The 14990-nt window shown below is 33.1% G+C and overlaps 1 protein-coding gene across 1 annotated transcript in view; it reads right to left on the bottom strand.

The window, feature by feature from the left end:
- Positions 1-266: 266 nt before the first annotated feature.
- The window catches only part of DIP-beta (Dpr-interacting protein beta), a 57063-nt gene continuing 42339 nt past the window's right edge, over positions 267-14990 (bottom strand). The window contains exons 10-17 of the mRNA XM_080151378.1: positions 12928-13007; positions 6536-6613; positions 5330-5393; positions 4903-4971; positions 4419-4465; positions 2072-2110; positions 1735-1818; positions 267-1311 (exon numbers count right to left, since the gene is read on the bottom strand). Of these exons, the coding sequence (XP_080007504.1) occupies positions 1219-1311; positions 1735-1818; positions 2072-2110; positions 4419-4465; positions 4903-4971; positions 5330-5393; positions 6536-6613; positions 12928-13007 (554 nt within the window). The 3' untranslated portion in view covers positions 267-1218. The remainder of the gene's footprint in view (positions 1312-1734; positions 1819-2071; positions 2111-4418; positions 4466-4902; positions 4972-5329; positions 5394-6535; positions 6614-12927; positions 13008-14990) is intronic.

Here is a 14990-nt window from a genome sequence, read left to right as displayed (position 1 = left end):
CTAATTACCAATGTAGGTCAGTATAACGTCATTTTCTAAAGTAACAACAAAAATCTTCTATCGAAAGATATAATTATTAATATATACTTGTAAATATTGACAAAAATCATTTTTTAAAGTTAGAGTTTGGCCCATTAACTTTTTAGGTTTGGTAAAATTCCAAACACATAAAACAATTTAAGTATCAGACTTTGTTTGCAGTTAAACTAAAGCAAATAAGACAGTTTTATATTTTAATATGTATGATTGATTATATGTTAAAAAAAGTAAACAAAGATTTAGGAGGTCATTTTTCTTCATAATAAAAATTACTTCAGCAAAATTAATTAATTTTATATAGATATAAATCATTAGCACAGTTATTTGGCACAATTTTTAAATGAATAAATACAAAGACAATAACGTCCACTAGTAGCGACGCTGTTTGAAATTTAAAGTGAGTTTGATTAAAATGAATGAAAGGCCGAAAGTTAAAAAGAAGAGAAATGAATAAAGAATTGTTTATATGTTGGAGTGAAGGGTAAGTAAAGGTGGAGGGAAGAAAGAAACGTAAATTTACTTGGAAGGGAAGGGGACGGATAGAGAAGGGTATTTAAAGGGAAGTGGAGGGAAATAAGGCGTATATAAAATGATGAAGCAGAGATTTGCAGCAGAGTGGAGGGAAAGAGAAGGGTATTTGAAGAGTGGTGGAGGGAAAATGAGAAAAGAACTTGAACAAAAGTGGAAGGGGGGTTGAAAAGAAGTGAAGGGAAAAAGAGAAAGGAACTTGAACAAAAGGGGAAGGGGGGTTGAAAAGAAGAAAACTTGAAGGCAAGAGGAGGGGATGGAAAGAGAAATGAACTTGAAGAGAAGAGGATGGGGATGGAAAAAAAGATAACTTAAAGGGAAGGGGAGGGAAAATAAGGGAGGGGGATGGAGAGAGTAGGAAACTAGAAGGGATGGAAAAATAAAGGCTGACCCAATGAAGTAAATATACTCTTGTAAAAAAAATCGGTAGACCTCTAACAAACATAAAGACAAACAGACACAAACACTTGTAGAGTAGATTCACTATAAAAATGCATTGTTTAATATGAAATGAGTATGTTAATATCATTATATAAGTTTTGTTTTAATTTAAAACACAAAATATTAACCTTATTGGGTTCATACTACCTATTAGTATTACAAGATATAACAAGTAATAATATGAATAATCAATAATAATAACAAAACTATCTAGTAATTATAAAACAATTGAAGGAATAAAAAGCTCCAAGCTAATAATAATGAAGCTCTTAACTGTGAAGACCCGCTTCCAAAGAATGATTTCTGAAAATAAAATAATTTTTATTGATAATGTTTCACAAGTATTTATGACGTATTTATTGTACGGTTTTGAAATTCATTATTTTTTAAAATGATTTTCTATAATGCAAAGTAGAATGATGTCTGTCCGTCTAGTGGTGGCAGCACCAGAGGTACTTATTTTTTTTGAAATTACCTCTTTGGGCATATAGAAGGCTAGGGACGAAGCCGCTAGTTTGAAAAAAATAATAATTTTATAGATATCTGTTCAAATAATCATTTACGAGGACATAAAGATTTTCTAAAGAACTTGTTTCAATAGCGACAATTGGTAAAATGTTATCTATAACCCCTTTTATAAATACAATTTATATAAACCATTAAATCCTGATTGGGTTAATATAAACTAGCAGTGCCCAAAGTTTTCCGCCAATAACTAATAATAACCTGATGATTTTTAACAATATATTCGTTGACTGGGTTGGTGTTTCTTGGAGTTGACTGCACTTGAGAATCTGCATAATCCCTTTCCTGAATTTATAGCAACGTAATATACACAGCTTTCCGCGGATATTAAAATGAAAAATTATTAGATTAAAGCCAGTATTTTTAGCTACGAGGGGCCGAAGTCACGGGCCAACAAACTGATTTTATGATTTTTACGAAGCTAAACATGATTTTTCAGTATGGCTGAGAATCGGTCCTTATCCAGCGAATAATAATCAGTTTGGAAGAAATACAGACTTGTAAAGTTACTCTGTATCAATAAATAAGAATGAAATACCTCAGAATCAAAAATCAACGGGTCATCCTTTTGTGTTACCTAAAAAATAATAGATTTAATACAATAGATAGACATTCAAACTTTAAAAGGAATTACTAGCGGACGAAGATCGGATTTATTCAATCCCTAAAAACAAGTGGCGAAATGTTTAGACGATTTTTTCTCTTGCCAAAGATTTATTCTACTCTTTTATTACCAAAATTTGTACTCTTTTTAACCAATAATTTGGTCGAATTGTTTCTACCGTGTTCCTATTGGTTCAATTAAGACATTGATCATCTAGAATTTCAAATTTATTCAAAACATAAATTAAAGAAATTCAACAAAAAAAAATTATAAAGAAAATTTATTCATAGATTTCTAATTAAAATTCATATAACGTACATTTACGTATTATCAAAATATTAATTATGTTTTTATAGAAATAATGATAATGATATGTACCTCTTATCCCATTAAAAAGAAGTAAAGAATATAACCAAAATCAAAGAATAATAGATCTGAACAATAAGTAACCATAGAAAAATAGATTAACATCTTGTGATAAGAAGAGCAGTTAGAAAGCCAAGCAGGTACACAGAACAATAATAGAGTAGAACCTAGATTCGTACTAAGAGATATAAGTTTTCCGGAATTTTAATGTAGGGAGGAGATTTGAAATCTGCATCAAATTTTAAGGATTTTTTATAAAATTCGTTTTTTGTATAATTCTTTATCTAAAAGCGGAAATACATATTAAGTTAATTAATTTTGACCAATAGGATAGGTGGATTTTAAACTACCTGCGCTCTAATTGGTTGAATGATGTACGACATCCAATCAGAGCGCTGATTTTTTAAATCCACCAATCACGGATGCCAAAATTAATTAACTTAATTTGTATTTCCGCTTTTAGATAAAGAATTATACAAAAAACGAATTTTATAAAAAATCCTTAAAATTTGATGCAGATTTCAAATCTCCTCCCTACATTAAAATTCCGGAAAACTTATATCTCTTAATTCGTACATCTCAAACAAATTTCCATAGAATAGAAAGTAAAACAGCCAGCTGTAAAGAACAAATTAAAATTTATAATCTATAATACAAAGTAGCTTGATGTCTGTCCGTCTGTCTGTCTGTCTGTCCCTTAAGATCTCGGTAACCACTGAACTGATCGGATTCTTCTCTTCAGGGTATATACCTATTGGTCCTGTGGTGGTTTTAAGCTATTTTCTTGGGGGGTGGGACACCCCCAACTCCCCCAAAAACAAAAAATTCTCCCCCCATTTTTTAAAAAAGAATTTGCTGAAGATTTCCTTGGTCCTTTTATGAATTTCACCTACATTTTTTTTAAATCACCTCTTGGGGCAAAGCCCCTAGAGGCTAGGGGCGAGTCCGCTAGTAGTTATATATCACACCATTTTATAAACACCTTTCCGTGGATGTTTAAATGAAAAATTTAAGATTAAAACCAGTTTTGTTAGACCCAAGGGGGCGAAGGCCCTGTCTAACAAAACTGGTATAAATTTTATGAGTTTTATTTTTGTATCCGTAGAAAAATGTCTGTAATATGATGCTATACATGATTTTTCAGTATGGCTAAGAACTGGTTCAAAACCAGCGGATACCCATCGGTTTTAAAGCCATACTGGAATTTTTTTTCTTCATGGATCTGAATCAGATGACTCCCTAGTCTATCTATCTATCTATATGTAGTAACAGGATGTGTGTATATATGTCTGCTTGACTGTGTCTGAATGTACCGATACGGACACCACAGTTTGTTAAAGAGCAGATTTACAGTTGTCATAAATCTAGAATAGATTTATAGAAATGGCGAACATACAATATCTATACTTTTGAAGTATGACTGGCAGACTGGCAGACCAAGAAAATCATATACTGGATGCTCATTGATTTAGGGAATCTTTACAAATCAGCCGTCTATCTAGAAAAGCAGCAGAGATATCACGGACAAATGGAATTATAGAGTAGGTTTGCTACTAAAAAAGAAAATTATGTAAATTAACATAATTATAAGGTAATTAAACAGTTGACTAGTATGTCAACCTTTTCAAAACCATTCTAACGATCAGAAAATACGTAACATAACAATGGATATATTATTACTTGGATCTTGCTCCAGATTTTCATTTTCTATAATAAAGTGAAACACACAGCGGGCTAAATTAAAACTTTTCCCCTTCGACCTTTTTACCCCATCCCCTTTTATCCTTCTTGTTGAACGGACTGACCATTAAATGAATTCCATCTTAGCAAGCTGAATTGACGAAAAAATTTTCCATGTAATAAAATCCACGTATATTCTACATCCATTGGCCTAACTTTAATTGAAGCTTTTTACCTCGGGCTCCGGAGCTAAGTTTCTGGAGGTTGATACTGTTGGCATTTCTAAAATAAGATGAAAATTACTTGTGAAAATGGTTGTGAGGGGGAGGTAATCTTTCCTAAATTACCTCTGAAACCCCCCTTGTAAATTTTTACCCCTTCACTTGGTAAGTTGTTTTGAGTTCCTCCACCTTCCTATGAGAAACCAACCCCAGAATATTTTTCTTTTTAGTAATAAATTGAGAGTGCAGTGTCGACTTCTGCCCCCCCCCACCCCATTCCTCCTATTCTTATATTAAAATCTAACCACTGAACCGATGTGGTTCTTCTATACATTGCTGCCACCACTCTCCCACGGGAAAACGCCAAAATAATAATAATATAATATTTTTTTGGTAAACAGAAGGTCTTAACTTAGATTAAAAAAACATTTTTCGTACCCCTAGAGGCCTCTAGGGGAAAACCCGCTAGTATTGTTTTAATGATTACAGAATCCTTACCATGAACCTCAATTGTAGTATTTGCTTGTCCATTCGAGTTTTTAGACACACATTGGAATTGTCCAAAATCTAAGATAATTTTTTTTAATGATTTTCTATTTAGAAATGACCCATAAAAAATAATAAAATAGAAAATTGTTTATTTAAAAGCGAAGTTTTTCTATAATTAGGGTTGTTCCATGCGTTTGTAACAGATAGCCTTTATCGTTAATAACGGCATGTTAGAAGTGTCATATCGATTTAAAATTTGACATGATAATTACTGTGACTGTAAGGTACAATCTAGAGTTCGTAGGTTTATCTAAATCTTTAAACCCTTTTTTGACAAAATTTATCATTTTAGATAATAATTATATTCATTTTGGTTTTTGATAATGATTTCTAGGACAATAAGGTACAATGTTTAATACCTTTATTTATAATTTACCTGATTTCACCAAATTCTTGATTGTTAGCGTGATCCTGAATCTGTAGGGACTCTCTATCTTTTCCTGTAAAAATATCATAGTAGTCTTTTTCTTATGTTTTTTTGGTCCGAAATGCCGGAGGCCCGGGCCAATATAACATAAAGTCCCAAAACCGTATAAAATACTTTAAGTAAAATTATTTTCCTACGTTTTTTTTTTAAACTAATCTAGACGTGATTCTTGTAGCTTACTAGTGACTACACCCTTAAGCATCTAGAGGCTATATAATCGAAGGGGTAGAGAGAGGCTAGAAAAATATATCAAAACCAAGAATTATATCTGAAAATATATCAGATGAAAACAACCAAATGACCTATGTAATCTTAACTAAAATAGAGAACCCAATCGATTAAGTTGTTATTGAGATCTTAACCTTCAGACAAAAAAGCTAGATACTTTAAATAATAGGATTCACTGACTTTTAATATGGTTATATGAGAGGTACAGGATAAAAAAATATATTGTTGAGGGAAAATGAAAGGTAGGGAAGAAGACATTGAACTTTAGATTAAAAATGTATTCAAAGTTCACTCATTCGTTGGCTTAAAATATTTGGGTACTTTTTATTAAATCTATTTGGTCAGTTTAAACTTTCCATTTCAAGCTGTAACTTTGTATATCCTCATTGAGGATTTACATCAATCTATCATCCATTGTCTTATCCCTAAGATCTTTACTCCAAAATAATTTTTATCTTTCCCTAGACTTAATAAGAAGCTTCACTGCAAAGTTGAACCATATCGGTTCGGTGGTTAGCGAAATTCTAGGCAACTACAGACAGACACACACACAAATACATCCTAATTCTTTAAATAAAGTAACAGGATGTTTGTCTGTTTGTACCGAAGGATCTCGCTACCCGCTGAATCGATCGGGTTCTCCTTAACAGGGTAGCTTCTCATAGGTCCCGGGAAGGTTTATAACTATTTTGAGGAAGGGTAACATAACCCTCCCAGAGAAATTGACAAAAATAAATTAAATAAAAGAAAGTCCGCCCTGTGGACATTTTTGCTGTTAGCTAACACTATATATCGGCTAAAAAAATACTTTTAGTAAATAGCTGAATTCAAAATTGATCAAAAAGAAAGAATTTTATGTGTCCCTTGAGGCCTCTAGGGGCGTAGCCGCTAGTACTTTCATATAGGGATGAATAATGTGAAGCTTACCTGCATGTGAAATTTATCATTTTCAACGATCATTTCTCCAGTGCCAAATGTCCAATAGTTGATAGGTTTGGGAGATGCCTAAATAATAATTACATATATGTTATAGGATTGATCTATTTTCAATGATTTTTTTATTTCAAGTTTGCTATAGACACTTAACCCTTACAGATCGGGCCCAAATTCCCACCCTAATAGATCGGGGAGGGGGGGGGGAGGGTCACATTTACCCCCCCCTCTATCTCGGCTCCTGTTACAGTTAGAGACTTAAAAATTTTTTCTGGTGGTTCATGTGCATAGTTAGAGAAAATTACTTTTTTACTTGGTGGGATAGGTATCTAAAACTTGAGAAATCTCTTTGAGAGCATTTATTTCCATTCCAAAATCAACCCACTCTATATTATATGAGTTATCAAATATCAAGGATGGAAACATTCAATAGAAGCAAAGATCAAAATAATCATGGATTAAAATTTGGACATTTAAATAGAAGATATTCAGTGGTCATTAAAACAAATCAAAAATAAAATTATGGGAAAAAATCATAAAACCCCTCTTATTCTTATTGAGAGCATAAAATTTATACAGTTCAAGATATGGGACGTCCAATGGGGTGGCGGGGGGGAGGGGAGGGTAGAGGGGTGATTACCCACCCCCAAATGAATAGACTCCCGATATTTTTAATTTTAAATTTTTACCCCCCCCCCCACCCACTAAATAAAAAAGCTTGGACGTCCTTGCGTCTATGATATAAAGATTACCAATGCCATCCTTGATTTTTTATTTATCAATTCATCCCCCCCCCAAATAAAAAAGCCTGGACGTCCTTGTACAAGATATTTTGAAAACAATATTATTTTAATTTTAAAAGTAGCAGAAAGGTAGGGCACATTTGACTATAAATCTTGGCTCAAATACTTGGTTGGTTTAACCTATAATTTTAATCTATTATCATTTTATATCAATTTAACGTCCATTGTCTTATTCTCTAAAACCCATGAGATCCACAATTACAGAAAAATGAAGGATTCTAACCTCTAGATGTAAATATTTTTGGAATACATGTGAAATCAGATATATAAATTTTACAATAAATTGGTTTAGTAATGTTTTAAAAATAAATATATTATTGAAATTGGATCCAGGCTCTGCGCTCTACACAGAAATCTAATTTAAAATGTTCTGTATTGAATTGCTTTTAAAACAAACGATATTTATAAGAAAATATTTTGGTAATCCTAATATACAACGCAGTAAGATTTTATGTCTTTAGCGAAGGATCTCGCTAACCGCTGCACCGACTCTATTATAGTTGAGCTTCTTACAGCTCCAGGGAATGTTTTTAATTATTTATAGGGAGTTTATCTCGATCCATTTACAACATTCTTTTTAAAACTAAAATGTAAAATAAAGGGGCGAATTCCCCCACCCCTTATTGCCTTCAAGTTTCCTTAGAGACCCCTGTAGCCTAGCCGCTAGTAAATTATATTTAAATTTAAATTCAAATATTAGGTGTACAAATGTTAAGAAATAGAGATTAACCAAAAGTTGATTTATTATTGCGTTTTTAGTAGCGAAGCTACTCTATAATTCACAAAGTTTGTCCGTCTGTCCATAAAAGACACATTGCGGAAACGTGATTTTCTCCTCCTATTCAAGATAGACAGCTGAAATTTTTTGTGAAGATTCGTATGACATATGTCCATCTAATCTATAAAATTGTTTTGTCCATCTGTATATTATTTGGGGTGCTAGATTGCCTCCTAGATTTTAAATTTTTCGTGATTTTCTCAACTCCTTTTCAAAAGAGAGGGCTGAAATTTTCAGTGGATTTGAAATATTTTTAAGATTTGTATATTATATAACTAAATCGAAATATGAAATTGATATAAAATATGTTGATCTTTTTATTCTTAAAATAAAAAACAATTACATATCGTCTTAGCTTTTGTCCAGAGAGGAAAGGGACAGTGAACTGTAAATTAAAAAAGTCTTTGGTTCTTTGGCTTAAAACATTTAAGGGCTTAGGTAAATAATATTAAAACTAGCCGTGTTCATACTATTAACAATAATTATGATTTACAGAAGGGGTAATTTTGTTTATCATTATTATAAATTATATTATTTTGTTTTGTACTTCTAGTAAATAAAATTTTTCAAAAATATCTGCAGAACTATAAAAAAATTATTTTATATAAGATGTACTGTATAAAATCAGATCTAGACTTTTAATGGAGGGATCTAAAGTGATAAGACAATGGCCGATAAATTGATGTACAACCCTAATAATGATACATAAATAAGTAAATATATCCCTTCTGTAGATTACTATTTGTAGTTGAAACGTTTGGTCACTTAACTTAATAAAACAATCACTCAAAATTAATTAAAAGTCTCAGAAATTGATAAGATAGCAAATAAGAAATGTTGGGGACTATTGTAATAAACAGTAGGGCGGGTTCATATCGGAATTAGACAAAGAGTGGATGTGCAACAGATAAAACTAACTTAAATAAAATGTCTGACCAAAAAAGAATTTTAAAAAATCGATATTTAGAATGCGATCACTTTTATTAATAAAAAATATGCAAAGACGGCATTCAAGTTCTCTCCAATTATTCTCTCAGTTCATATTAGTGCTAGAAGGCTAAATATTTTTGTGCATTTCCCCAGTTATATAATGAATTTCCGACTATGAGTCAGTCAAAGTCATATTTCGCTTCCTTACCCTTTATTTACCAACCTTTTACCAACGACCAGACATACAATTGTAGAGCTATTTGTCAATGAGAGTAAAATATTTATTGAATCACAACTATGGCTTCATGGTGCTCCCAGGAAAGGCCTTGAGGAGTAGAATCAGGAACTTTTCCTAGCCTAAGAAATTACTAAAAAAACACCATTTTTTAAGGTTTATTGAGAATTGTCTAATTTGTAGAGGTTTTTTAGATTTTCTCAGGCTAGGAACGAGATTTTTTTAAACGATCAAAAGTTCCTGATTCTACTCCTCAATGCCTTTCCTGGGAGCACCATGAAGCCATAGTTCTGATTAAAAAAAAAATTGACTTCCATTTACAAATAGCTATACAATTGAATGTCTGGTCGTCAGCGGTTTTAAGACTTAGGATAAATTTTAAATCATCCAGAGGTGTATTATACTCATACTTTGGCCTCAGAAAAAAAATGTCCAAAATCGACCCACTGTACAACCCCAATGATGATACACAAGGACGTCAAAGGGGGGGGGGGCAAAGAGGTGATTACCCCCTTAAACGAATTTGGGGGTGCAGGTAGCAAGTTTTTCCCCCGGGGTAAAATTTTTTTTTTGGGGGGGTAAAAAAAATTTGCGCCAATTTCCCCCCCCCCCCCCAAAAAAAAAGCAAATTACACCCCCTAAATAAAAAAGCTTGGACGTCCCTGATGATACATACCCCTTCTGTAGATTACTTTTAGTGGTTTAAATACTTTAATTATTGAACCAACCAATCAAAATACATTAAAAGTCCCAAAAGTGGGACTAGTGTAATAAACATCCCAATATCCTCTCCCTCCCTCCTTTCTTTTAATATTATCCAGAATGTTTTTTCAAATACATACATACAACAAATAGGAAATTTCCGGAATTGATGTTTCAAAAACAAAAGTTCTCCACAGCGGAAATTTAAATTTTATGTTTTATAATCGTAGTTATATATACAACCATTGAAAAAAGGAAAAAATTAAAATAAAGTAACAGGATGTCTATCTGTGTGTTTGTATGTTTGAACCAAAGATCTCACTAACCGCTAAACCGATCGGGTTCTCCTTAACAGGATAGCTTCTCATATGATAGGTCCTGGAAGGTGTATAACTATTTTTGGGGAGGGTACCACCACCCTCCCAAGAGAAATCACAAAAAATCGAGAGAATTTTTTTACGTAAAGACTTGAACGCAACATAGACAATAATTACATACATATTTGAAATAAAAAAACATCTAAAGAACCACCAGAGGCTTCTAGGGGCAGTTGAAATCAAAAGTAGAAGTCTGAAAATTAAATTTCATCCCCCTCCTTACAAGGAATCTTAATTACTTAGCTAGTCAACGGCCTGACCGACAGATGGACTGACCATGAAAATTAGAAGCATTGTATAGTTTTTCTTCAATAAATGAAAATATATCTATTGATTAATCAATTATAATAGTTATTTCTTTCATCGTATTATAAACAGCTTTCCGCGGATATAGAATGTACAATTATAAGATTAAAATCAGTTTTTGTGCCCCGAAGTGCCGAAGGCACAGGCTAAAAAACTGGTTTTAATCTTATGATTGTACATTTTTATATTCGTAGAAAGCTGGATATAATACGATGCTAGACATAGTTTTTTCGTATGGATGAGAACCGGTTCCTATCCACCGGATTCGAATGAATGCGAGAAAGATCTTTACCCTTGTGTTGTTAAATTCTTATTAATTAGGACCAAAGCAACTCTGAAATTTCTCTGTTCATCAGTCCATCAGTTAGATATTCAGTCTATCTGACAGTTTGCAACGAAATGGATGAATTTAAACTTTCTCCGCTGTTATCTATAATACAAAGTAGAACGATGTTTGTCTGTCTGTCTGTCTGTTTGTTTGTATCACCACCCCCCCAAGAGAAATCGCCCTTAGGAAAAAATTACTCTCCCCCCACCAAAAAAAATTTAAACTAAAATAAAATATGGGATAAGAGGGAGGTCGACACCCCTCCCCCCACCAAAAAATAAACATTTACTTTTTAAAATCTAAATTAAAAAAAAATGCATTTTGGGATTCAACTCTCCCTTCCTCAAGTGCCCCTAGAGGCCTCTAGGGGCGAAGCCGCTAGTTTGATAAAAGAATGATTTTTTGTGTGAGGCACAGAATATCCAGTGTGCAAATTACTTAGTACGTTGGTCTGTCGTACGTGCTGACACTCTACAAGAGTTAATGTTCGTCTGCCACCATTTCAGAGCTTCGCTTTTTATGGATGTTATCATCCTTGTTTATCTATGAATAGCACGTCACGTACTAAGTAAATGAACATGTTTATTTTTCTAAGAAAATATATCAAGATATGATCATCTACTAAATATTTTTAGAAAGAGTACAACATTAATCATACATCTATTGATATATTATGTTTATCTATCTATCTACCTAATTGTCTATCTATCTATCTATCTATCTATCTATCTACCTGTCTATCTATCTATCTATCTATCTACCTGTCTGTCTATCTATCTATCTATCTATCTATCTATCTATCTATCTATCTATCTATCTATCTATCTATCTATCTATCTATCTATCTATCTATCTATCTATCTATCTATCTATCTATCTATTTATCTACCTGTCTGTCTGTCTGTCTGTCTGTCTGTCTGTCTGTCTATCTATCTATCTATCTATCTATCTATCTATCTATCTATCTATCTATCTATCTATCTATCTATCTATCTATCTATCTATCTATCTATCTATCTATCTATCTATCTATCTATCTATCTATCTATCTATCTATCTATCTATCTATCTATCTATCTATCTATCTATCTATCTATCTATCTATCTATCTATCTATCTATCTATCTATCTATCTATCTATCTATCTATCTATCTATCTATCTATCTATCTATCTATCTATCTATCTATCTATCTATCTATCTATCTATCTATCTATCTATCTATCTATCTATCTATCTATCTATCTATCTATCTATCTATCTATCTATCTATCTATCTATCTATCTATCCATCCATCCATCCATCCATCCATCCATCCATCCATCCATCCATCCATCCATCCATCCATCCATCCATCCATCCATCCATCCATCCATTTATCCATCCATCCATCCATCCATCCATCCATCCATCCATCCATCCATCCATCCATCCATCCATCCATCCATCCATCCATCCATCCATCCATCCATCCATCCATCCATCCATCCATCCATCCATCCATCCATCCATCCATCCATCCATCCATCCATCCATCCATCCATCCATCCATCCATCCATCCATCCATCCATCCATCCATCCATCCATCCATCCATCCATCCATCCATCCATCCATCCATCCATCCATCCATCCATCCATCCATCCATCCATCCATCCATCCATCCATCCATCCATCCATCCATCCATCCATCCATCCATCCATCCATCCATCCATCCATCCATCCATCCATCCATCCATCCATCCATCCATCCATCCATCTATCTATCTATCTATCTATCTATCTATCTATCTATCTATCTATCTATCTATCTATCTATCTATCTATCTATCTATCTATCTATCTATCTATCTATCTATCTATCTATCTATCTATCTATCTATCTATCTATCTATCTATCTATCTATCTATCTATCTATCCCTACCTCAGCTATACAGGTGATATTGATTGCTGTCATGGCCGGAGCTCCGACTATCTGCTGCTCACTGGATATCTGGGGCTGGACTGAACAAACAAACAAGAAATTAATCTCACCCCCAATGTTTTCAAAGCTATATGATATTTTCTAATTTTCTAGAGGGGAAGAGTTTAATTTAATTGCCATTAAAATTCCCTGTTCTAATATAAATATGTTACTTTAAATCAATTTTTAGTAGCAAAGCTATTCTTTAATTCGAAATGTCCGTCCGTCAGTCCGTCCATCCGTCCGTCCGTCTGTCCGTCCGTCAATCACGAAATGGGGGAAACGTGATTTTCTCGGCTCCTATAAAAGATAGGAGTCTGAAATATTAAATATGTTAACATTGTTCCTATTTTCACTAAGTTTCATTAACCCATTAGTGCCGATCGCCACTTTTATGGACCGATCGAGCTGAAAATCTCAGGGAAGCTTTATAATGGTAAAAACGGAATTCCAATTTTTTTGTTTTGCTCTAGTGGCGTGCACAGGAAAGTTGCAAAAAAACCCGGTTCGGCGCGAATAAAGAAACCTTTCGGTATTAATAACCGTTTTTGGCGTTTTTTGGTGCTTTCCCCCGGCATTAAAGCCCGTTTTCGACCTAAATACCCGGTTTTTTGGCCCAAAAAGTTAAAAATGTAATTTTTGAACGCCCAAAGTGAGATGAACACTTTTTAAAACTACGATACGATCCATAATTGAAAACTACATAACCTCATGTAATTGATAGAGCTACAACTAACATACAAAACAAATTATATCACATTTAAGATTTTGGCTATAGGCACCGCCCTTTTCGGTTAAAAAAGCCCATTTCCTAGAAGTTTTAAAACTTTTGATATTATATGTGGACGGGTATCTTTACTCGCGCCGAGCAGGGCAATAAAACTAGCGGGTATTAATACTCACGCCGAACCGGTTTATATAGAACATAATTAAACGATAAAAAAATCATATAAAAAATAATAATTTGAATAAAACGAATTCACAATTGAATGTAGTTGCCAATAAACTTTAAATTTCAAGAAAAAAATTACTAACTTTACTTTATAAACAAAAAAGTTAGGAGGGGTATTTTAAAATCACCTCGTTTTTCTTGGTTTTCAAATTTTGTTGAGCTATACCGGCAAACGGAAGTAAGCAAAACTGCCAGCTCCAGGGGGAAATGAAAACCAGGGTAGTAGAGGGGGGGATTCATACTGAGAATGATGCAATCCTAAAACTGAGAACCGTTTTTTTTCGGCATTTTCTGGAACCGGGCATTAAAAGCCGGTTCGTCACTAATGGGTTAAGATTCGTCAATTAATTAGGGTGCTAGATCGATTCCTACATTTTTAAGTTTTCATGATTTTCTCAACTCCTATTTAAGTTAAACCTGAAAACCTTAGTATTCTGCATACTTTTATTAAGTTTTGTTGAAATTTGCTTAATGGTTGGGGTGCTAGTTCGATTCCTAGATTTTCACGTATAAATCTTACAAGGTTTCGTGATTTTTTAGATTATCTTTTTATGAATATATTCAAGTTCATTTTTTCAGGATATCTATAATTGGATAAACATTTCACAATATGGCGACTTTTTCAAGTTATGACAACATCTATTAGTAGCGAAGCACCAAAAATTCATGGATGGAAAAACAGACAATATGAATTATATAGAAAATGATCAATTGATAAATATGCAATAATTCATAGAAATTACGAAACGTTTCTGAAAAAATAATGACCGACAGACTGACGGAGAAATAAAGTTATACTCATTGATACAGGTAAGCTTCACTGACAATTTTAGCCTTCTTTCTTCAATAGCAGCCGAGAAAATATCATTTATTCCATAGCATTACGGACGAACAGACAAAGTGAATTATAGAGTAGCTCGCTACTAGTAATAATGATAAACAGATGAAAGCCTATAGAACAAAAGGTTCTCATTACTGATTCTAAATAGATTGGATTCTAAGGAACAGATTAATAAAAATATTATATTTCCTTAAAACAATGATGACAACCAAGGACGTCCAATGGGGTAGG

Source organism: Acartia tonsa, chromosome 2 (assembly GCF_053477335.1).
Source record: "Acartia tonsa isolate MP-2025a chromosome 2, ASM5347733v1, whole genome shotgun sequence".
Taxonomy (NCBI): Eukaryota; Metazoa; Arthropoda; class Copepoda; order Calanoida; family Acartiidae; genus Acartia; species Acartia tonsa.
The sequence above is the reverse complement of the archived record's forward strand: the minus strand, read 5'-3'. Positions and strand labels throughout refer to the sequence as shown.